Source organism: Sminthopsis crassicaudata, chromosome 3 (assembly GCF_048593235.1).
Source record: "Sminthopsis crassicaudata isolate SCR6 chromosome 3, ASM4859323v1, whole genome shotgun sequence".
Taxonomy (NCBI): domain Eukaryota; kingdom Metazoa; phylum Chordata; class Mammalia; order Dasyuromorphia; family Dasyuridae; genus Sminthopsis; species Sminthopsis crassicaudata.
In genome coordinates this window covers 293,404,583-293,431,137 of record NC_133619.1, presented here as the reverse complement: position 1 = coordinate 293,431,137, position 26,555 = coordinate 293,404,583, and the positions used below count along the sequence as shown (strand labels likewise).

General features: G+C 33.8%; 1 protein-coding gene across 1 annotated transcript in view; it reads left to right on the top strand.

Moving 5' to 3' along the window:
• POLA1 (DNA polymerase alpha 1, catalytic subunit) overlaps window positions 1-26,555 on the top strand; it is a 312,594-nt gene that overhangs the window by 212,487 nt on the left and 73,552 nt on the right. Inside the window, exon 36 of the mRNA XM_074300893.1 lies at window positions 22,200-22,296. Within this exon, the coding sequence (XP_074156994.1) occupies window positions 22,200-22,296 (97 nt within the window). The remainder of the gene's footprint in view (window positions 1-22,199; window positions 22,297-26,555) is intronic.

The following is a 26,555-nucleotide window of genomic DNA, read 5'->3' as shown; positions in this document are numbered from 1 at the left end:
GTATTTTAATCAAGTACTGATATAAACTTACCTTTGTTAGAAAATATGCTGTAAATTACATTTTGAAACAGAAAATGTTTCAAAATCAAATTCTAAATCTGTTGGGCCTTGATATATAGGATGATTTTTATCACTTACAAGTTAAGGGAAAGCAGTTTTTAAAATTCTACAGTCAACTAAAATTTTATGAGGAAAAAAAGGCATAATAACAGCACGAAATAAAACTAATTTATATTTATACTAAGTTACTGAGTTCAGTGTTCTGAGGGTGTTTTTAAAGTCCTGTGATAGAATATTTCAATAGTTTTTTAAAATTAGATTGCTCATTTTAGAGACATGCTTAATGAAAAACTCTAAGGAAACAAATCTTAATGTATAGTAAATACACTGAAACTACTTTGCTCTGTCATCCTGCCTCCACCTTACAGCTTTCCTCATTAACAATGTTAGTTCTGTTCATTTAGAGACACTTGACTTTATTTTTGTGAGAATGGCATTGTGAAACACTGGACTGTACAGCAAAATTTTTGCAAGGCATTTTGGGATGTGTAGTTCTACACTTGCCATCAAGACCAGATGGGAACAAGCTATGTTCTTGCCTTCTTCTAGAGAGGATGCAGGGTAGATAAAAGAGGTAGATGCCGGCCCATTTCATGATTGACCTGTGTACTGGACACCTCAAGCAGGCGTACCCCCCTGCATGACTCAGTCCATATTCCTTGTAGAGGTAGGGAAGCAAGCTTTTGTGATTAATCATAAGCTTTTGTGATTCCTAAAACCCTGCATTTATAGGACATAACCTGGTTTCATTGTGAAAGAGTGCTCAGTAGTCCAGAATTCCGTTTTTTTTTTTTTCCCCCAAGCCTTGAGAACACTAAGTAAGAATGGAAGAAATGGAAGTTTTAAAGGATTCCATAGCATCTCTCATGAACTTGCCCTCTTGTCAGTTTGGAGGCAGTGGGAAGTACTTTATCTTAGGTAGGAACCAATAGCCAAAAATAACAAGAGAAGTCAGTCATTTGTTAAGCTCCTCACAGAGAAATTCTGACTCCAGAAAATTCTGTCTCTTCAAACAGGAATTCAGAGGCTAAAATTCTGCCTTCTACCCTCTTATTTTCTTTAGAATAAGATTTTTTTCAAATTAGTTATATTTTTCTGCTTTATAAGTTTATGATTTAATTAGTTATTGTCTCCTGCTTTGGTGTCTATGATGAACATAAAATGGAATCAGATTTTCTTCCCTATGGTCATATGCCAAAGGAAAAATTTCCTGGTAATCTTGGTTTTTGAAAAGAATAAGAGATAAAAAGGTAGTTACTTATTTCCATGAATTTTTGTTTCATTTGTCTGCCTTGTTCACTCTAGTTATCTTGCTAATGGCAAGGTATGGTTTAGCCAGACCATTTCTTTTTCCTTGACCCCTTCATCATTTGTTTTCCTTTAAATTCCATAAGGAAATGGAGAGGTAAGTTAGGGCAAGACCTACATATTCAAAGCATTAATATTTTGGCTTAAAGAATTGAGTCTTCTAGTCAGTGTTAAGCACCAACTTTGTTAAATTCTAGGGATCTGGAAAAAGGCAAGAGATAAGTTTTTGCCTTTAAGAAGCTCACAGTCTTAAAGGAGATAAAACTGCACAGGCAACTGAGGGAAGGCACTAGGGAAAAGAGGGATTCAGAAAGGCTTTTTGTCAGAGGTGGGATTTAAGCAGAGATTTGATGGAGAGCAGCCAGAAAAAGTGTCTGTAGTCAGAAAATGTAGTACTTTGTGCAAGGAATAGCAAGGAGATCAGTGTCATTGGATCGCATGAGGTTGTCTCATATAAGAAGATTGGAAAGATGGGAGAAGGCCGTTATGAAGGGCTTTGAATGCCAAGCAGAGGATGTTATATTTGAACTCAGAAAAGAAATTAATCAACAAAACAAGGAGAAAATATTTACAGAGCGTCAACTAGAACCCAAAAATGTAAAAAAAAAATTTTTTAAAGAATTTAAAGGTGCCTCTTGATTAAAAACATAAGGATTCTTTATATAATTATTAGCATTTTCTTCTAGCATTTAACCTTCAATCTACCCTGAAGAGCTTGGAAAAAAAAAAAAAGAAAGAAAGGAAGGAAGGAAGCTTCTCCCCCCCCCAAAAAAAAAAAAAAACAAAAAACCCAACAACACAAGGAGTCAGTGGTGTTTAAAAATCCTAAAGGAACAAGTTTTATTAAATCTCATAAGTGGAGCATGTAATAGTAGGTTTTGTTAAATGTTAGAAACAATATATAAAAATCATTGTCAACAACTATAACTAAATAAGGCACTTTAATTTGCTGAATCCAAAAGAAAAAGTTAATGGATCATTCATGGCAATCTTATATTAAAGATTCCTATCATGACTGGCAGAAGAAACTTCTTAATTTTTGTTTTTATTGATTTCCTTTACCAGCAGTCTAACACCCAGCTTCTTAAACTGTGGTCCGTGACCCCATATAGACTCCCATAACTGAATGTGGGAGTATCATAAAATTATGATTTATTATCAATAAATGTATAATTTTCATACCTATTTTATATATCTGGGAACATGTAAAAATTTCTCAGACAAAAAGAGTTTGCAAATAGAAAAAGTTTAGGAAATCCCTCTGACATTGCTTATTAGCTGAGTCCTTTAAAGTAAACCCACTTTTTTTCATCTTGACATAGTGTTTAGTATAATCTTAATTTATGTTGCTGATGTATAGTAAGCATTAAGTAATGGTATTGCTTAGAAATCAGTTGGTGTTTAGGCCTAGGAATAATTTCTAAATCTTTGTAGAATTTCTGAATTTTAAAAAAAAAAAAAAGATAATTTTGTGGAATGGTCCCTCAGGGTAAATTACATTTGCCATAACTCATGATCTGGTAAAAGGAAGATATAACAAATTTTGGTCACAGTTCTTAAAAAACAAAAGAGAGATTTGCACTAAGTATTTCTTCTTTTGGCAAATTAAGCTTTGTGGTCACCTTTGGAATTTCTTTCAAAATAATTTGGGCCATAGTCTGGCGATAGGACTATTATAATAGATAAGTTATTGTAAATCAATACTATCATCTTTATAACCATGAATATGATTCAAGAAGGAAACCATCCAAATTAAAACAACCACTTCTTATAAGATATTGATACCTAATTGTTGATTACTTCAGTGAAGTAATCAATAGCATGTATGTACATTATACATGATATACATTACATATAGTTCATGTATAACCTTTATATGATAATATAATATATATTTGTAATATATACGTATAGTACCTACTATATGCCTGTCACTAGACTATATATCAGGGATACACAAATAAATAAAAAAACTGTCTCTACTTTCATAATATATTGAAACCAAACAAAGCAAGACCTTGTGACCAGAAAAAAGGAATTCATATAGTGGTATGCTACATTTTCACAACCTAACCATTACTGATAATTAGAAATAAGTACTTTAGATTTAAAAAGGAAAGTATATCATACTGTGCTTCTTCCCTCCATCTCATCTGATTTCATTGGTGTAGGAAACTTCCCTATATGTGTTCTGTCCTTCTCTGTACCTTGTAGCCATAGTGAGTTGCCTAGAGCTACAAGAAATTAAATGGCTTCCTGAAATCATGTAGCCATTGTGTGTCAGAGGTGAGGCTGGAATCTAATCTAGATCTTCTAGACTCCCTATCTCAAACCATAAAAAAATAAAATTGACTGAAATTACTTTTCTAGGATTATCGATTTAGAGTCAGAAGGGATTGTAGAGAGCATTTGTTTTAATACTTCATTTTACAGTTGAGAAAACAGGTCCAGAGAGATTGATTGCAACTTATCCATGATCATATAGGTAGGTCATAAATGGCAGTGTGTCAGGATTTTAACCCAGGTACTCTGGTTCCAAATCTAGAGCATAAAGATATCTTCTTTTGGGGGGCAAATGCAGAAGATGTTATTTAGTGCATTAGGGATTTTTATCTATCTCCTGATAACTGTAACTGTTTTCTGTATCTGGATCTCTTTTGAACTTTACCCTATTCATTTAAGGGTGCTTGATTTAACCCCTTCCCAAATGTATTTTTAATTAAAAAAATCAATAATAATTGAAAATATAAATTAGTTTCAGTCAAGTTTCCTTTATTCTTCTGACTTAACATGACTGGAAAAGATTATTTTTTATTCACAGATGTTAAAAGACAGGTCTGTGCAAGGCAAAGTAGATTGCTTTGGAATCATTGGTGGGCAGGACCTCCTACAGGTCTATGAATGATTGAAAGCTCCAACTCCTTCTAAAAGTTCTCTCCTTAAGGCCTGCCCACTAGTTCCATGTTAGTTTGATATTTTTGGAAAAAGAAGAAAAAAAAATATTGGTAAGATTATACTTTTTTCCTCATTCTTTCTGTTTTCCCTTTATTGAGTTTGATTGTGATTGTGGATGAACACCGTTTCGAGGAATTAATTACCTGATTTAAAGTTCAATAAATTCATTTTTAGCTTAAACTGGTGGTAAATTAGAATTCCTTGTTCATTTCTTTATTGAGTAGGCAGAACTCTTAGTCAGGCATTTGGGTCCTGTTCCCTGTTCTACCAGTTGTTTGCTTGGGTGACTTGGCTATTGAATCTCTTGTCTTCTTTTCCGTAATAACTAAGTGGGGGTAGTAATACATAACAACCACAATGTAATATTTTTAATTTTTAAAATATATTTCTCCCCCCTCCCCCCAGGCTGGGGTTAAGTGACTTGCCCAGGATCACACAGCTAGGAAGTGTTAAGTGTCTGAGACCAGATTTCCTGAATTCAGGGCTGGTGCTCTATCCACTGCCCCACCTAGCTGCCCCCTTAATTTTTTAAATATTAACAAAATATTGCCAGTATTTGGTTATCCATGCTCATAGGAGTTAGAATGTAGCCTTTACACTAAGCAATCATTTATGACTATTCGTTTCCATTTTTATTCAATCATTTCTAGTTGCTAGAACTCAAAAATTTGTTAATACTAACTCTTGTGAACCTTCATTGAAGTTGTTAACAGCTGCAACATTTGACTGATTTCAGGTTTTAGTACCTTTGCTTCATGTACTGCCTTGCAGATACTGATGAGAAGTGAAATGTCAGGAAAGAAGAGGGAGAGAAAAAAAAAGAAACTTGGTTAGATTGTCTGGGAAACTAATGAAATGGCAACTGTGAAGATGATTCATTGTGGATGCTTAAGTTTATATTCTCTGAAGGTTTCAAGTGAGAGTATTCCCCTTAAGGAAGATGAGGGGAAAAAAATACTGAAGCAATATTTGAGGCAGTGCTGTGTGGCCACTGAATTTGGGAAGTAGCTACAGCAAAATCTTCTCTTGTCATTTGATAGAGAAGTATCATTTTTATTTGTTTTAAATGAGTTCAGCAACAGAATTGTTTTGAGTATTGACTGTCCAAAGCAACAAAAAGTGCCAAGGGACCAAGAAGAAAACCAGACTAAAAATTCATATTTAGAAATATCTATTTTATAATCCTTGAACTTAGGGTCACATTAAAAATTTCTAAGTAGGTAATACAGAATGCCAAAAATCTTTCTCTAGCCCACAAAACTAAATGTCTTAAGTTTTCTATGGTCCCCAGTATTTGAATAAAATAGTCCACCAAACAAAACTTTACTTTGGGGCAAGTGAAAGGAATAGATGAAAAACCTATCAAAGTGGACCCAATTTCCAAGTTGGAAGCATCTTTCAAAATTTGCGGGGAAAGTATAAGTGTTGAAAATGGAATCTTGACTGATTTGCCATTTCTGTTTTCTGTGCTGCTATATGCTTCAGAAGATGATAAAGAGTGCCTAAAGGATTAGGGGAGCTATTCAAAGATCAGGTTGATGAACAAAGATAGCAGTATGGAGAAAAATTACTTTCGCAGGCATGAACCAATAGAAATAAGTGGAATAACTACCAGTAGGCCTAGTGATCTTTTTTTTTTTTTAAAAGAATTATTATTAGAGGGAGAAATAGATGGAAACACATTTTATATAATTCATTACTAAAAAGATCTTTAATTTTTATTGGTATAGGAGCTCCCTCTACCATACAGATTTCAACTCTTACACATCTTTATAGATATTTTGTGAATTGTTGTGAGCCAAAGAAAAAATTATCATTGCTGACCAGTGTCTTACATTATCCTGATCAGGAAAGAACCTTTCAAAACATAGAGTAGTCCTACCAGGTCAAATTCTTGTGTTGGTCCTTTAATTTGTGTTTCTTTTGAACCTGAAGTCACCTCCACACTATTGTGAGTTATCAAAGGGTATCTATAACCATTTGGGATAATCAGGCCAAGTTATGCCTCATGTTCATCATTTCCTGCCTTTAAACTTTTAAACATATCTTTCTAAATATTTGCCCTTTCTCTAGTTTTTCCAAAAAAGGAAGAAGAGATAAACAGCAGTTGTCTAATCAAATTATCAAAAGATTGAGTGGAAATTACCATTTCCTTTCTTTTTAGCCCAAGATAGGTTGCCTTGAACCTATTTTTTTCTTCTGTGTATATTTCAGGGCTTCTTAAACTTTTTGCACTCAAGACCCCTTTTTTTTTTTTGTCCTGAGATATTTTTACATGATCCAGATATATAGGTATATAAAATTGGTTTACAAATCAAATTTTTACTGATAATAAATCATAATTTGCAACTCCTACATTCAGTTATGAGACCCCCATATGAGGTCGCAAATCACAATTTAAGAAGCTATTTCATCTTAGAAAGATTTCATTAGCTTGCTGCTGTTGTGACTGTAGTGGTGATTTTGTGTATGTTTTAAAGTTATTCTGTAAAATACATTAGTTCACTTGTACATTGAAAAAATTAAGAACTTGCTAAGAATGAACAGATGGGTGGTTGCAGGCAAATCAAGCTTGTGATCAAGCAAGTGTCTAATACTGTAATTTCCACTGCAATCTAAAAGAAATAAAGGGCAAGGATCATCAAACTTTTTTTTTTTTTTTTTTTTTTTTTTTTGCTTCGTTTTTTGAAGTGTCAACATCATACACTCTTCTAGGAAAGTGGAAGAAATTAGAAATGAAATTAGCCAATTAGACCTGGATGTACTTTAGGATACTACATTGGAGGAAAAGGAGGGGCCAATGACTATGATATTTATTGGAGTCTTTACTGAAGTTTATAAACTTCATAGGTTCTGGCTTTCTTCCTGAATAGTACCTTCCAGATTTCTGGAAGAAAATTATGATAGTATCATGACCCATATGCAGTTTGTTTCAGGAAAACTATAAATCCTTTATATTGAAGTTATATTATAGTGTGTATTGCTAAACACTAACTTTAGAAAGTCTAGTTTACCTAAGAGTCATTCCGCAATAGATAAATAGTTAAAAGATATGAATAGGTAGTTGTCTAAAGAATCTAATGATAATCATATAAAAATGTTCTAAATAACTAATAATTCGAAACAATTTTGATTTTGATTTTCAGTGAAAATCGAAAAGACCTTTTCTAAATTGATGCAGAGTGAATTGAGCAGGACTAAGAAAACATTTGATAGAATGATAACCTTATGAGGGGAAAAATTAGCTTTGAAAGTTCAACTTTAGACTATTGATTAACACAATGATAATCCACAAGCCCAAAAGAATAAAAATGACAAACACACAAAAATAGAATAGTGATTTATTGAATATATGCCAAGAAATGATTAATAAGAGAATTTGCCTTGCTGTACTACTAAGCTATGTAGTAAGGGTTTTATTTTTCCTTAATGGGTGAAGGGAGGAAGGTAATAAAGGACAGGTTTAGTTTTTACATTACTGAATTGAAAAAATAAAAGTTAAGTCTAGTTTACTAGCCTTATACTATTCATTCTATATAGAGTTCCTCTCTTGCTCTTAACTGTCTGTGTTTAATGTTTCCAAATTAGCCTGTAGAATGATCAGAATGCAAGCAGTAGAATTATCAAATCCAGGACATTGGTTGCATTAGCTTTGTTGACTAAAGGAGAACAATAACCTCAGAATTGACAAAAGAATTTCTTCAGGAATTAATATAGGCAAGTGAAATAGTCCTTTTTCTCCTGCCTAATGATTGTACAGTCTGGTCTTAGTCAATTGCTAGTTTGGGGGTTTGTTTACTCTATTTCTCAATTTTCCTACATTCTGCTGCTTCTCATCTTCCTACTCTCATTTTTTTTTTTTTTAAGTTCCTTATATCAAAAATTTATAAGAAGATGGCTGGGAGTAGTAAGTTGGAACCCCTTGATTTTTGGAGAATAGCATGCTTGCCTCCTTATAGAAATCCTCTTATGACACTGTTCATTTCAAAAGATAATTTTTTCTAGTATTTCACTGTAATGATTATTAACTAAGTGTCTGTGAAAATGATGTACTAAAATGTCTACAGTTTCATAAAGGTGATTACCCTGGAAAGGAAGAATGCCACCATCATTTTCTGACCACTACTCAGCATTGTCAAAATTGTTTGGTATTAAATATCTGCCAGCTTACAGAGGTATGTTAGACACTGTCTTCATTAGTTCAACCTAGTTTGTCATTCCACTGACATGGGTTACTATATTGACACAGATACTACAACCATTATGTGGCTCTTTCAATAATCATCAGGTGGTCAGTCTTTGGATCCTTATCTTCTACCTTCAGCTAAGCTAGGTGATGCTTGGACAACAATCAGACACATACTCAAAGCTTTTTATTTCCAGTTGATAGAATTTGCATTATAATGCCTTAGTCTTCAAAAGCCTGTTGGTCAACTCTGTGCTGTGATGAGTCATGGAAACAACTTGAGTAGAGGCAGCACTGTTTAAAAATAACTAAATAACTCCAGTTCTAGCCTTCTAAGATCTTTTAAGACATATGGTACTTGAATAGGCAAAGTAGATGAATTCACAGATTATAATGCGTGCAATACTTACTTCACAGGCTCATTGTTAGGAGCAAATGTGAATAATGCTTGTGGCCTTTCTAGACATGGCCAGTGTTGGTGGATTGTTGTTATTGTTATTTTCTTGGTTTGATTTGGAGTTTGTTTGTTTTTTTCAAAAGGTCCAGGAAGTTTTTTTCAGAGGTTCCCTTCCTTCCTCCCCACTCTGGGGCAGAGAGAATTACTAGTGTTGCCAAAGAAAAAGAAGAAAAGAGTCATCAAAGTTTCTAAAAAGGAAATGCACATAAGTGACTAGAAGGAAGGCTAGAAAGAAACAAACAGCAAAGAAAGTTACATATTGAATGTATTATCTGCCACAGCTTGGTTGTATGGTGAAGAGTTTTGAACTCAGGTCTCAAGAAGGTCTGGGTCAAATTTGGCCTCAGACACTGACTAACTGTGTGATCTTGGAGAAGACATTTAATCTATCTTTGCCACAGTTTTCTCAGCTATAAAAATAACACTTACATCTCAGAGTTGTTGTGAGAATAGTTTATAATAAAACTCTCATCATAGTGCCTGAACAAACTAATCCCTTATTGTCCATGTGTAAAGTTGTATGTCTTATTCTGCATTTTGAGTCCCTCACTTCTCTGTCAGGAAGAATTTAGTATGCTTTTTTTTTTTTTTTTTATCATGGTTCCTTTGGAATCCTAACATTGTGTGGGTCAGTGTTCTAAAGTCATTTAAAGTTATTTTCTTTATGATATTATTTAATTTACTATATACTTTAAGGGAAGCTGTTTAGAAATTAGAATAGAAATTCAATTTTATGTTATCCTACTTTTCTCTTCTACTTTGTATATACAAATATACATTTTTGGTTTTTGTTGAGGCCAAAATAAAAGGAAGGGGAAAAAAATAATGTCTCTAAAATATTTTACAAATTTTAAAGTACTATATAAATCTCAGTGTTTTTATTAACAGTAATAATAATGACTATAAAGATATAGCATATTTGCATTACATACAAGAAAAAGTGCAAATACATTTAATGATAAAAATACTTTGGTTCATATATATATATTAGAGTTTATATTGCTGTCATCCCCACTTTTACAGTTTCTCTCTTCCCCTACACACACACACATACATCCCTTCTCTGCACAAGTGATGTGGATGATTATTATGGTATTCTGGAGGAATATCCTAGCATAGTTATCCTAGAGTAATTATCCTAGTTTTCCAGGTATTCCTGACAACTGAAATTTTAACTAGGTCATAATTAGATACAATGGGGGCCAGCACTCTTGAAACAATTCAGCTATTAGGATTTTTCCAGGGAACCATAGAGTATGAAAAAAAATTTAATACAATCAATGAATCTGGCATATTCTAGATATGGATATATTAGATACTCTATCCTAAGTAGATATAATATTGAAATTTGGCTATTGGAATGATGGAGAATAAATTCAGTTTGGTAACTTTTACTACTAAGATTCTAATACCAGTTAGATTTTAGTATCACTGATTTATATGCTATCTGTAGCTATTGACACTAAATGTAGCATCTCATTCAACCAAGCTATAGGGTTTCTAACAGCTTCATTTGTTATTAGTTTGCACTTTGGTATTGGCATATTGAACCAGGCCTGTAAACCATGGCTACAGTGACTGATATAAATGGATGAATGAGCATTTGTTAAGCATTTACTGTGTGCACATTAAAAAACAAAAAATCAACTAGGTGGCAAACTTGGGTGACTAGAATTATGTTCGTGCCCACAAAATAATCGGGAGGTTTTTCAAGGGGGAACTATTTGGGGAAGAAGGAAAATAAGTTCTATTTTAGATGTGTTTAGTTGAAATTTCTTATAGGACATCTATTTTGTAATGTCCATTAGTCCATTGGTAGTGTGGAACAGTAACTCCGGTGAGATACTAGCTTTGGATATATAAATCTGGAATCATCTGCATGGAGAGGATCGAGGAACCTATGGGAACCAAATAGATCACCAAGTGACCAATGAAAAGAGAATAGGGTCCAGGTCAGAGCCTTGAGTGATACTGCCTGTGAGTGGGCATGGATAGATTTATCCCAGGGAAGCTATTGAGAGGGAATGTTCAGAAATGGAAGAAGAGAACCAAAAAAAAGCAGAGTTGCAAAATTCCAGAAAGGAGAGATATCCAGGAAGAGAAACTAATGACCATTGTCAGTGTTATAGGAAAGTAAAGAAGGATGAGAACTGAGAAGAGACCATTAGTAACTTGGAAGAGAGTGATTTCTGTAAAACACTGCCAGAAGCTAGTTTATAGAAGATTTGAAGTTTCTTATTATAAGGAGAATGAGAGGAGGAAGTAGAGGTACTGGCTGTAGACTGCATTAGAGTTGTAATGCTGAGTATGTGATTGTAGTTTCCAGGGGAGGAGAAAGATAGTACTATAACTGGTGGGTATGGTAAGGTTTTCTAAAGATTGGTTGAGATTTAGATATGTTCATAGACAATAAAAGCTATAGATAGGGAGATAACTCAGATTAGAGGGAGAATGAGGATAAAAATGGGGGCAATTTGTTGGTGATGAAAGGGTATGGACACTTGAAAAGCTTGGCCTTTACAAACACAAAGTCTGCTTTGTGGCACTAAGGGGCATCATATGAAAAGGATAGAAGATGAAGTGGTAAAGGAGAGGTTTCATAAAATGGCATCAGCTTTGTTTTTAGTTGTGTATGTGTCTTGGGGCTTTGTTTCTTTGTTTTGGGTTTTTTTTTCTTTTGTTTTGTTTTTTGAGGGACATGAACTATCAGATGAGGTCCTCAGGAAAAAAGGTAGAGATATTCTTAAGAAAAGAAAGTACAGTTATCCCTTCCAAATCTTGACTTTCCCTGTCATGGTTTTGAGACATTGTGGCTCAACATTAGAAATTAAATGGGAATTTGGGGAGAGTTTTGTGGAAGCTGCAAATGACACTCATAGACCAGCAGATGACACAAAGTCTATGACCAAATACATAATCCAGATTTTACAGTAAAGTACTGTGAATACCCAATAAAAGAAAAGGAAAAAAATTCAGACTTTTTCTCTGGCATGAAGAGAAGGTCAGAATATTTTACATGTATTTTTCAGATTATCGGGGCATCGACCCTTAACCCCCCATGATGTGGAAGGGATCATTGTATGTGAAATAGCTGCAATGATAAGGAAATGTAGAATTCATTAAGGAAGAATAGTAAGATTGCCTTGCCCAGTTGAGATTAACTAGCATTGTAATAGTGGACTGAAGCTTCAGTTCTGTGACATCTAACAGATGATAGGAGTAATTCAAGGTTGGGGGTTAACTAATCTTGATCAATAATAGGACCCGAATTTCAAGGATATAGGATGGATTTTAGTTAAAGTAATTTAGTTAAAGTCAACTATTATAAAGTGAAGAAAGTGTAACTACAGAAGGGATAAAGAATAAGCTTTAGAAAAGAGAGGCTAAGGGAAAGCTAGAAAAAAAAGATTATCATTTTTGAACATGAAAGAATATTTGTTGTGGATACAAAATCAAGGATATGACTATTATTTTGGGGTTTTTTATTAATTTTATAATTATAACATTTTTTTTGACAGTACATATGCATAGGTAATTTTTTTTTTTTTTTACAACATTATCCCTCGTACTCCCTTCTGTTCCGAATTTTTCCCCTCCTTCCCTCCACCCCCTCCCCTAGATGGCAGGCATTCCCATACATATTAAATATCTTATAGTAGGATATGACTATTGTTATGTCCAATTTATGTCATAAAGTCAGATGTAGATCTTGATGGAACCTCAGAAATCATTGAGCCACAACATTGTTATATTACAGGGGAGAAAGCTAAAAAGTTTACTTGACTTCCCCAGAATCACACAAATTGTGTTAGAGAGGGAATTTAAACCCTCATCTTCCTGATTCCAGCATGCTCTCTACCACCACATCCTGCTTCACTTGGGGAGAGTGGAGTATGAGGTAATGAAATTTGAGAGTATTAAGACTGGGAAATTAAGGAATTGAAGAGATATTGTCACGGTTTTTTTTAAATCCCCTAGAATGAGTAAAAGAGAAGAATGAGCTGGGCCTTGAATTCACATAAGAAGCAAAAATAAAGCCTTGGGGAATCTATAGCTAATAACTGCTAATTATCTAAATTGGGTGATTCATTTGAATTAAATGAACTTTGAAATAAGAGAGGTCACTGATTAATAGCAATAGAGGGAGAGTCTGGTGGTAAAAGTGAAGAGTAAGAGGTATTCCAACTTCCTCACAGTGACATGGAAGGAATGGGGCAACGAAATGAAAAGGACAACCAATAAGAAGGATGTCAGAAAGGAGCCAGGCCAGTCAGTATTGTATCCAAAAACCAAAACTTCCTTAGTCCTAACTATTCTTTAAGTAATTCTACCATCTGTTACACTGATTTTGACCTATCAAACTGTACTTGAGTTTCTTTGAGTAGGTTTTAGGCTAAGAACATTGTCCAGGTTTGGGTGGGAAATTTTTGATGAAACATTTTGAAGATAGACTATAGCCAATAGAAAAGTGTTTTTAAAAGGATCAGAATATTCTCGGTTGTTTTAGTTTAAGAATGGAAGAGTCACTAGAAATGATAGCTGTCTTTAAGGATTGTCATGTGAAAGAGGAATTTGATTTATATTGTTTAGTAACAAAAGACAAAATTAGCATCAGTAGATAGACATTCTAAGAGGGCAAATTTCAGTTTAGTGTAAGGAAATCCATCTAAAAAGAGTGAAAGGCAGTGTGGTATAGAACATTGAAAGGTGATCTCAAAGTCAGGGGCTCCTTAGTTCAAATCTGGCCTCTTACCCATGCTGGCTGTGTGTGGCTTTTTAGCCTCTCAGTGCCTCAGGCAGCTCTCTTAAGAATGTAAGTTGTAGAACTTACATTCTTAAGATGGTCTTAGATGGTCTTAGATGGTCTGAATTAGAAAATAGACTTTCTCACCAGATGAAATCATGGGTCCAAACTCCCCTGCCCCTCACACACCCCATCTCTACCCCCTCAAAAACTGAACGGGCTGTCCAGAAAGGTGACAAGTGAATACCAAGAAAGATTGGAATGTGCTTTATGTGGGAGAAAGTGAAATCTAGCTATAGTGCTCATAGTTTATGGGGTTCTCATCATGAGTAGTTTTCAAACAGAGGTTTTTTGGACATGTTTTAAACATTCATATTTAGGCAGAATTGGGACTAGATGACCAGGGGGAGGGAGTCCCTACTCGTCAGTGATTATTAAGTAACTATTATGTGCCAGGCACTATGCTAATAAATTTTAGGGGTACAAAGAGAGGGTAAAGACTCTCCATACCCTTTAGGAGCTTGAAATCTGATGGTGGTAGGGAGAGGGAGACAACATCCAAATAACTTTATGCCACTTAGGTATATGCAGGATAAATTGGAAATAATTAGCAAAGACCACCCCAACTCTAAGGGGAGTGGAAAAGACTTCTTGCAGAATAATTAATTTTAGCTGAGATTCAGAAGGATAGCAGATTGAGCCTAGGAGCTGGGTTGGAGTAGAAGGGGCAATGGGAGTTTTAAGAAAGCATGAAAAATTTTAAAGAGGTTTCCATGGGCAGTGGGATAGTGAGTCTGTTGAGGATAGTATCAGAGGATTGCTTTGGCCATACCTGGCCTGGTTGAGATTGCATGACATAAATTTGTAGTGGCTCTAGTCAGCACAGCCTTTTCATTTTTCTCCAATCTTATTCAGATTCAAATGAGTAGCCAAATGCTATGCATATTAAGAAAAATCCAAGGCTGATCCTTGGCAGAGCCAAATTGGGAGTGAAGTAAAGGGGCAAGGAGGAGTATGTCAAGTTGAACTGGTTCAACAAAAGGTCAGAAAAGGAAAGTAGAAGAGTGTAGCCAGGCCCTAGTGTTGGCCTTAGGAAAGAACCAAGGGAGTAGAAAGATTGGAAAGCATAATGGGCATGAAAAACAAGGTGGGAGGTGCAGGACATAGAGAGAGCTGGAATGATAGCAAACTGACTAAAGGAATTTCATAGAGTTCATTTTGTGAATATAAAAGTGGAGCATTTGTGGGTGATGGCAAGACCAAGGGAATGAACCTCTCTGCAGCTGAGCAGATAGGTAGGGTGTGCATAAGTTACAGATCTGAGATGTTAGGATTTTTGACCTAGTATGCATATATATATATGTATGTATGTATGTATGTATATATATATAGCAGGAGTTGAAGAGAGAAAGGTTAAGTCAAGAATTGGACTTCTTTTGGAAAGAAGAGGCTTGCATCTAAAAGGTCAGTAGACAATAGTTCCTGAAATTTTGACTCAGGAATCAATATAATTTCAGTGTACATCAGAGGGAAAAGATTACCAAGTTATTGTAGTAGAGGGTAAGCTTGGAAATGGCAGTGGGAACTGGGCCAATGAGTTTTCTGGTGCTACAAATATGTAGTTCTGATTCTAATTCTGGAAGAACCTAAGTTCCAGGTCTGAAACAAGTACTTAGTAACCTGGATAATTTATTAACATTCATGAGCTTCTCTTGTAACCTGACCTTCTTGCCTGCCTCATTATACTATGGTAAAAATTAGATAGAAGAATAGATATAAAATTGGAATATGTGTGTTATAGCAGTGCATCAGTGAAAACATCTCCTGTCACATTTATATAGGCCTTGACTTGATGGTAGTGTGGTGGCAAAAAAATACAATGCTGACTAGATCCACCAAATACAGGCTTGTTACCTTCCTCTAGGGTAGAATATGAACTAGAATATCATGTTATAGAACATTCCTGTGCAACCAGGGCAAATTTAAATTAGAATGATTTAGTTTTCACCATTAATGTTATTTCTAGTAGTCTTATCTATTTTCATAACTACTGATATCTCTCATCACAGACTCTTAGTGACAGGTTATTAAGATGTCCGAAAATAGACAAAGCTTTCTAAATGTCATCTTTTGCCTTTTCATTAAACGAGGGCAAGGGAGGGGAGGGGAGAGAGAGCTATCCTCATTTCAACAAGATGGATGTATTTGTGCAAGCATGCCAGAGATGAGAGATTGGGATATCCCTTGCATATGAGTTAAATGAAGGCTGATTGCTAATATTCTTTACTGATATGTGTGTGTAAATGTGATTATCCATCAGGTCCCATGCATCTAATGTGCAAAGTGCTATGATAGTTAGTACTGGGATAGTTTAAAATTCCTGGTATTCTCCTTTTCAGAAAATAAAAGTAAACCTTTTACATTATTAATCTTTTGTCTTTTTACTTTCTGATATAGAAAGTAGCAAGCAAATGCTAGTATAAGCAAATAACTTTTTGCACTTAATTTTTTTGTTAGAGAAATTTGAGAATTAAATCACTTTCTTTTTATGAATGTGTTTAAGAACTAAAAAAATTCTGTTCATGTTGTTGATGTATTCTTAAAAGCAAGGAGAAGCACCATTTCATGTTTTTGAGGGGAATAGGATAAAACAGGAAAGAAATAGGATGGGAGATAGGAAATTTGTAACATTAGAGGAACAGTAAATTGAAGAGACAGGCCTATAACAATCCTTAATTCTAGTGAATCCTTTATGGGCAGCATTTAGATACTTAAACATCTGCAATATTGAGCTCAGCCCCCTATCCTAAGATGGAAATTGCCATGTGCAGAATGACTTGATAGAAAATGGTGCACATCCTATATAATCTTCTAACAGCAAAATGCGACCAGTGGCACTTCCCCGAAAAAAAATAAATTACCCGAAATTTGCAGCACATTCATATTCAATTTCATCACAGCAGATGCTCATTAGTATGTTGTTATTAATTGGTATTCACTTTAGGTTTTGTTTAAAATGAAGATAATAATTAGGTTTTAATTACTGCATCATTGGGGGGGGGGGAGAAATGCCTCTCAAAACACTGAAATATTTCCTGATGCTAACTCAACAACGTGTGCTACTAAGGACTTTGAAGATACATTTTCATGAAGGATGCAATTCTAGGACAAGAAATTACTAGAGTGGTTTCTCTCCCCTCCCCCCTTTTAAAACATAGTTACCAAGAATTTATACTAAATTGTCTCCTTGATGGACATATTGAATAAGATGATAATGTGTGCCACCATTCTTTCTAATCAAATTACCAAAAAGACTTCTTGGGAAAGTAACCCTTAGAAGCAGCTGATTAATGAAGTGGAGCCACTGTTTTGTATTAAAACTAATTGAAGTAATCTAAATAAGTTATTTCCATAGCATATAGAAATAATTTCTTTTACAAAGAAATACAGTGGAGTTGGCAAACTAGTATTTCACTCCTTCCCCCCCCCCCCACCACCACCACCCCCAACCTTCCTTTTAACTCCTTCCGTTCTCTGTTTGCCAGGGTGGGGATGGGGGTGGGAAGGTAACAAGATTAAAAGATCAGAAAAGGCATATATATTAAATATAATAAAGGGAAGAAAGAAAAAAGATGTATAAGCTCAACTCAGTTGAGTAGCTAGGGTTAATAGATGATATACAGTGAAAATATTAAATCATTAAACTACTCTTAGAAAAGATAAATAGTTCAGGATTATCTTACATAATTATTAATTATTGTAATAAATTATATAATCTCTGCCCCCCCAAAAAAAAATTTCTGTGACTACTTTTAAGGAACTGTAATCCAACTGAGGAGCTAAGATTTGTTCATACAAAAATATAGCAATGAAAGACATTTTATAAAATTCCACACTGTCCCAAAAATCTTAGTGCAGTTTATAGATTTAATAGCTTCTATGCTAAAACTTTTAGGATACTGTATATGAATAGCATTAAATTAGTAATACAAGATAACATATGCTGTGAGTCCATAAGAGGAAGAGATTCCTGTGAATTTGATCGGTTTTCTAAACAAAATAGGAAAGCATATATAGTAGGCCTTAAAGGATAAAGAACCTGGAGAACAGGGAAGAGAGAGAAAAGTAGCATGAAGAATACTCCTAATATGGGATCCACCTTAGATTTGTCAAGGAACAGTGAGCAGTCTTCCTCCCTAAGGGAAATGGAAAATAGGGCCAGATTTTGAAGGTTGCTAAGGACTTTGGCCTTCATTCTATGGGTGATAGGGAAACATTAAATTATTTCTTCATTTATGCCCATTTTTCCTTGAGAATATGAAACATTCAGTCCATTAGAACCCTGAATTATATAGTTCTTGTCAAGTTAGTCTAGAAAGATGCTTTTTTTTTTTATTGGCATAGAATTCATTAAAGAATTGTATTCCTCAACTGTTGGGATCATGTTTTCCTTATTTATGCTGATAATGGCTAAATAGAATAAAACCCAAAGAATTGCCTTTGTGACTACATTATGACTTTTCAGAACTTTTATTTTTTTTCCACATGGCTCAAAAAATTTAGTTTACATTTTGAAAGTATGAGGAAACAACCTAGACACTAGACAAGTGGCAAAGGAAAGGATCATTAGGAATTAGAAATTGGCTGTGGATGGCCATATTTGGCTGGTTTACTCAATAATTTTATGTAATCAGCAGTTTACAATAATAATAAAAACATTATGATCTTCAGAGCACTTTTTGTGCTTATTTTATGGTTGAGATATCTTTGTCTAAGTAGAAAAACTAATATTTTAATGCTATCTAGATTCTCATTTCTTGATCCACTGTCTGGATCATGCTTCTTTTCATGCCCTCACCTAGTATCCTTGCCTAACCCTTTATTTCTTCTTTCTTATGTTAGAATAAAGGTATTAATGGGAAACTGACTATTTTTTCTTACAATGCAATATTTCCATGTAATCATTTATGCAAAAAATATAAGATTTTATGGTGTCATTTAGTTCCCACAAAAAGGTTAGATATCAGGAACAATGCTAGTTTGAGATTTGAACGTCAAGATCTCCTTTAAACCCAAACTATGTTACATCTGGCACTATTTTAAAAATATAATGATAGTACTTCATCAAACCCCAAGAACAATGACTGAGAAATTAATGAACATGGAAGTAGGGACTGTTGTTTTTATTACATGAAACAGTTATATTGGAAGTAATGAAGTTGCATTGTCTCTAAAAACACAATGGTTCGAAAGGTGTTTTTTTAAAGGTGCTTTTTTCTTTAATAAAAAGCCAAAATCTTAGTGAAAACTGTCTTCTAATTCTCTTATTTCTGATCTTTTTGCCTCTGGTTATCCCTCTGATATTTATTGTTTCTTTAATTTAATTTTTAGGGAGTTAATTCTTATTCCTCTGTTAAAAGTGAGTTAAACAATTTTGAATACAGACCATTCTCATACAATACAATTACAGTTCAGCCTTTTCCTTACTAAGTCACAATCAGTTGCTTTGGTACATGATGTTCAAGCTGTAAAGGGATATATAGAAAGAAGCTTGAGCACCTCAGTGAATGTAATTTTAAAGGCATGAGTAAGAATTTGAACATTTTAAGCCAATAAATGAAAGAGAGAGAAAGAGAGAGAGAAATGTTAAAATATCATCTTATTTTCTTGAAGTATTTTCCATCCAATCTTGTGCAGTCAAAATGAGCATTTAAGTGGGGGGAAAAAAACCTAGCTGAAGATCTCAGAGAAGACTGGAGGGTGTCAGGTTTTCTTGATTAGAAGAATTTATCATCAAAGCCAAAAGAAAAAAAAATCATGAAGATTCTACCATCCCTTCCCCCTCAAAAAAAGTCCTACATATGATCACAAATTAATGGTACAAAATCAAGAAAACAAAAGTAGTTGCTGTACTTATAGTTCATTTCAATTTGAGGTACATTTTTCTCAGTTTCATGTGTTCTTTAAACCCATTTAATTGTATTTGACATTGAAAATCTAATAAGGCCTTTTGTTTTCAACCAGTTTGCTAATTGCAAAATATGGCAGGAAGCAAAAGGGCAAGAGGTGTTGGTATATATTTTTAAAATATATAACTTCTTTTTTTAAATTACTTTTTTCTATTTTCCTTATCCATTTAGGCAGTGACTTTCAATTAGCCTGTCTACTAATATCAGGTCACTAAACTACATAGCTGATGCTTTATTCCTTCATGTGGGTTGTCACTCGTTTGCTTCAGTTGGCTGGCAAAGGTGGTTGTATATCCATTACTAGCAACACAGCACTTTGCATTTCTGAATTGACAAGCAGCTATATTGACCCAGCGCTTATTATGGGTCAACAGCTGCGTTAACCAGCGGAAGGACTGAGGGGCAATTAAAATGAATTGGCAAAAATATATCTTCCTAATTTACTCCAATTTGTTATTTATGCTAACATTGTATGGCTTCTATGGTGACACTAAACAGAATGGACCCAATAATGGCAATTAACATAAAAATATAATGGCTAATCAAATTGACAGCAACTGTTTCTCATCATCTCGACACACAATACATTATCAAAACAAACTATTATGAAGGAGGTAATTTCAGTGTTCTATTCAACCTGCTGCATGTGTGCAGTCAGGGAGATGTGTACCAGCAATTACTGCTGAATCTAAAAAACTAAACAAATAACTTAATCGCTGTCGTCCTCCTTTTTTTCCCCCCAGGAAGCAGTAATCAGGATTTGCTAAAAATAACTGGTGTATAATAGTATAATGATGATGCATATCGTAGAATAGCTACCAAGAAATAAAATAGGCTTCTAGGTGTCTACTTCTTTTAAAAATAGGTTCAGGTAAAGAAAAAGAGCCTGGTGTTAGGAATACACAGGAAAAGACAATAGCCTTGGCTGATGAATAAGCTCCATGTGGATTTACTTTTACATCTAATATTTATAGCATAGTTTTCAATGTCCAGAGAAGTTTAAAATCTGCTGCATTTAGTAACAAGCTTCTCCTCAGAGTGGCCATGAAAGAACACAGTATTATTAGAAAATAGATTTTGGTAACTTCTCTTTCCAGTTCAGATGCTTTATGTATTTCCATCATTTTGTCAGGCAACAAGGATTTTTGGGCCACAGTTAAACTAAGTCAACAAAAATTTATTAAACAATTAATATTCTTACTAAGTCTCCAACATGAATGCTAAGCACTACGGTTATAAAGGAAAAAACAGTCCCTGCCCTCAAGGAACTTACATTCTATTAAGGATAGTTTGACGTTGTTGCTACCCAAAGAGATCTCTTTTATAGCTATATAGATCACAAGTAAAGTTATCTTTTCTATCAGGTTCCTACTAATATATTATATGTACTTTAAATAGTACTGGTACCTAATAGGTACCTAATAGGACATAAAACATGGCCATGTGACTTTGTAATTTATCACATTTTGTTTGTGATATAACTTACTGTGTTATGTTATATTTAAAAGGAATAAATATATGAGTCTTATAAATGACTTTTCTCATATACTTAGGAACCACTGTGAAATCTTGGAGCTTAGTGCCCTATACCATGGAAGTTTATTTCAACTAGCACCCTCCTTCCCCATCCCCCTCCCAAAACAGACATCTTTGTACAATGTGTTATTTAAGGTAAAGTGCCTTCTAGTGTTTGAAACATAAAGTGATCCTCACTTATTATTATTTAAATTCAGTAGATAGTAAATGATTTTTCTTTTTATACATGTTTAGATGCCTGTCCCTAAGAGAATAAATACACAGTGGCTTTAGATAAAACCAGGAATTTCTACAGTCAGTGAATTAATTAATAAATTTCTTCAGAATCATCTTCTTTAATCTTTGCTGAATTAATTAGATTTTCCCATAGTCATTGAACTTGTATTATAGCTTTTTAAATAGAGAATAGATGACTTTAATACTTGACTTCACATTTCATAATTGGTGAGAAAAGAAAATATGTGCATTTATGATTGGTAAGAGTGGTAGGCTGTTACTTACATTTGTTCTATGGTCCTAAAAATTTCACCAATGAAGCACTTCCCATGAAGGGAAACCCATGTTTTTGACATATTATGAAATTATACTAACAGAAGCACATGTTAAACAGTTTTTATAAATGGTTTAACTTCCTACTTGCATGGACTGGGCCCCTGTTAGAAAGCATGCCACTTTTCCCAATTAACAGTACAAATTGTCAGGGGTGCATAGGAATTTGCAATTTGATAAAATCAGTTTTTTGACAGCAGGGGTAATCATTTTGCAGCTTCGCAAGTAGCAATCTGTGATCGAAATGGCAGAATTTACTCTGAATTATGAAAGGTATATATGTTATATAAGGTCAGAAAACCATTACTATGAATCCCCTGGCCCCCTTTCTTAGGGGGTTTAATATAGAAGCTGATATTAGGGAATATACCCTATTAGGTGTGATCTTTTTTCCCCCCAAATAGTAGTATTCATTTATATTCTGTTCTATTGCAGTATTCCGACAAGTCTCTGTATACCCAGCTGTGTTTTTATCGACACATGTTTGATATGGACCATGCATTGGAGAAACTTATTACTGATCATGAGAAAGGTACGTTAAAATACTGTAATTACCTTTGAGTTTAAAGTGGAAATTTGCATCATAAAGGCCAGACCTACTCTGTCACACTGTTCAAACCAGCATCACATTTCTGTCTCAGAAGCAGGCAGTGAAGGCCTGTGTAACACAGGGATCCCCTGTATGTGGAGGCAGCAGCATAGGAATCCCCATCTTTGGCCCCCACTGCATGTCTCCCATTGATTTCTATTGAACCAAAACTTTGGGGGAGGAAAAGTACAAAAAAGACTTTTAAAAATACTATGTTTTTAAAATGCTATTTTCTGTAATAAAATAAGCATAAGCTATATGCTCATTGGACCTAGGAAAACCAGAAATTATCACAAAGGAATAGGCATGGAGTGTGTCTGTGCTGTTCACTAAAAGCTTGGGTTGATTTTGAAAGAGAGGGGTGGGTTGCACTTTCAACATTTTGTAAGAATATATGTGTACCACATCCTAAGTGATCAAAAAACTGCCTATAGTACAATGCTAAGGGCCTTACCTTACAGAAGTCACAGGCCTTGTAGTATTTAATTGACCTTTTTAAAAAGCTTTGTTATGTAACTTATAGTATTTAGAACTGTCAAGACAAGTATGTGGTTTTTTTTTTCCTTCTACCTTAAAATCACACTGATAACTTTTCTATTGATCATTTTTCATATTAATTACCTACAATGTATTTATTTTATTTAACCCTAAATATCAATTCACTGTTTTGCCATTAGAGCTAGTGGAAACTTCCTTTTACACAAAAGTCTACATACATATACTTACATAAAATTTGTGGTACTGCTACATATTTCATTGTTCACATGTTTGAATTTTGGGAAAAAAAAGTTCTATTAAGATATAAAACTTTAAAAAGAAGTGACTGTGTCTTTTTCTGTAGTCTATATATATAGTAGTTAGTAGAGAACTATTTAAAATGAATAAATATTTGTAATTTTCTAAAGTATTGAAAGCTGAGATCCCTCAGTTGTCCTACTCACTATTAATAAGTTAAACTTTGGCCGGTTTTATTTTTTCATCTGTGGAATAGATTAATTTATACACATTTTAAAATTTAAAATTTGGCAGACTTCAGTCCTTTGGGTATCAGGTGTATTACAGTCTTGGAACATGGACATTATGTTGAAACTTAAATGCATGAGTTGTTAAATGTAGTAAGTTGCATGTAGAAAGATGCACTGCTCCTTTTTGTTTTGTTTTGTTTTTTTGTTTTTTGATGTTCAATATGAGGCTGTCTTGTAGTATGGAAAGAGTACCTTACTTGCACTCAGAAGTCTTGGATGCAAATACTGTTCCAGGAATCAAAAGGACAAGTTCCCTAATCTCTTAGGACTTTGGTGTTCTCATATATAAAATAATGAGATTAAACTCAATCATCTCTAAATTTATAATCCTATGAATAGTAGCAGAACAGGTATGATTTTCAAACCTTGATAAGGATGTATAAAATGCTTAGTCCTAAATTTTTGTTCACTTATAGGGTCTTTAATCTCAGTTCAAAAAACCAGCCCAGAAACCTAACTCTTGCCACAGTAAGGAAATAAGAGTGAAGAAAGTGAGAAGAAATTAATAAGGAAATAATGTTTACTGATGTTGACCCAACAGTTTGTTGCTGAAAGGAATCAAGCCTTCTTCATTTATTATTTATGCCTTTGGAAATTTAGAGGACTTTGGACATATTCACAGTATATATTTTCATGATCTGTAGTCTGTGATCTTATTCTTATGGATACTCTCTCTCTATAGGTGTAGATCATATCTGTCCATAGCCTTTTCAGCCTAGGTGATTCTTGTCCATGATCTTCCATACACCCTTCATAGTTTCTACAAATAAAATTCACATCAAAATAGAAATTTATTCTATCCTCTTGTTGAATTGCCCCTATTTAATAGTTTACATCTGCATAAAGGCTACTTAGCATCCATCTAAAATCAACTCTTAATTTGAGCCATCAAAAATACTTTGATAACTATTATTTGTTTTTCCTCCTAAGCTCCTCCAAAGGAATTTTCCCCAAATGTCAATTATAGATGAAGAAATCATTATAACTATTGAAAGGTTAATAACATTGCATAAAACTGCCTTTGTCTTCTAGAACATTTGCAGGTCATGTAACTTTCTTGAGTGTAAAACCAAAATATGTTAATGATTTAGTTATATTCTTTTCTATCCTTTCCTTGTTGACTAACTTGATTATTGGGACAGCAAGAATAAAATCCGTATCTTTTTTTGAACCTGAAAGATTGTCAGTAATGCTTTTCCAAGGACTTGTTCAGTATTTGTTCCATGGATTGTGTTGAAGGGCATTGTTTCCTAAGATGAAAATCTTTTTATTCAAAAGATATTTCATAGATCATATCTATCTTAGTGATTTTTAGATATAATTATTTTACAGTTCCTAAAAGACAACTATTGCTATACTGAGATGGAAGACAACATTTTTTTATTAAGAATTGTTACTTATTAAGGGGGGGGATCTTAATCTTCAGCTGTTTGCACAGAGCTTTATTTTAAAATCATCCCACTTTATATGTCTTCTATGAATAGGATATAGTTTTGTTTTTTAATGTTATTGTTCATTCGTTTCAGTTGTGCCCAACTTTTCATGTACTCATTTTTTTAACTGATATTTTTTCCCCAATTACATGTTAAGATAATTTTTAGCATTTATTTTTATAAGATTTTGAGTTCCAAATTTTTCTTCCTCGCATGGATGTGCAGTCAGTTCTTTATTTGGATGTGGAAAATCGCATTTTCTTTCATCAGTTCTTTCAATTTATCTTGGATCATTGTGTTGCTGAAAAGAGCTGAGTCAGTTATAGTTGATCATCATAATATTGCTGATACTGTATACAGTTTTCCTACTTCTGTTAATTTCATCTTGCATTCATTTATACAATTCTTTCTGAAAGTTACCTGTTCATCATTTCTTATAGCACAATAGTATTCTATTACATTCATATGTCATAAATTCTTCAACCATTCCCCAATTGATGGGTGTTCCCTCAATTTCCAATATTTTGCCATAATGAAAAGGACTGCTATAAATATTTTTGCATACAGTGGTCCTTTCCCCTTTTTTCATTCTCTTTGGAATACAGACCTAGCAGTGGAATTGCCAGATCAAAGGGTATGAACATTTTGGTTGCCCATTGGGCATAGTTCCAAATTGTTCTCTAGAATGGTTGGATCAATTCACAATTCCACTAACAGTGAGTAGTGTCCCAATTTTCCCACATGTTCTCCAACATTTATCCTTTTCCTTTTCTGTTACGTTACTGTTACATTAGCCAATCTCATAGATTGAGGTGTACCTCATAATTGTTTTAATTTGCATTTCTCTAATCAAAAGTGATATAGAGCACTAATTTGTATGTTAGTAAATATCTTTGGTTTCTTTATCTGAAAATTGCCTGCTCCTGTCTTTTCATTTATCAATTGGGGAATATCTTTTATTCTTATAAATTTGAATTGGTTCTCTATATATTTGAGAAATGAGGCCTTTTTCAGGGATATTTATTATAAAGATTATTTCCCAACTTTTTGCTTTCCTCCCAACCTTGGTTGCATTAGTGTTGTATGTGCAAAAGCCTTTTAATTTAATATAATCAAAATTAGTAATTTTACATTTTATAATGCTGTCTATTTCTTATTTGGTCATGGATCTGTAATTTAACTTCTCTTTTTAAGAATTTTATATATATATATATATATGTTTAGTATATGTGTATATGTTTAATATTATTATTTATTATCTAAGATACCTTTTAGCAAGAGGTATTTCCTTCCTTATCTCTTTTAATTAGGTCTGTTTTTGCTTTTTCCTTTGCTACTTTTGTTTTTTTAAATACTTCATTTGAAACATAATAAAAATTCTTTAACTTTGCTCTGTGTATGTCTCTCCATTTTAAGTGTGTTTCTTGTAAACAACATATTGTAGGATTCTGGTTTTTGATTCACTCTGCTATCCAATTCTCTTTTATGGGAGAGTTCATCCCACTCACCTTCATAGTTAAGATTACTAATTTATTTTCCTCCATCCAATGTTTCCTCATGTTTGTCCTCTCTCCTTTTACCTTTTCCCTCCTTAGTAGTGTTTTGCTTTTGTCTGCTTTCTCCCTTGATCTATCAGGTAAGATGGCAGATCTATCCAATTGATAGTTCATATAATTCCCTTTTTACCAATACTGATGAGAATAAGTTTCAATTGAAGCCTATCATCCACTGTTCCATCTTTCTC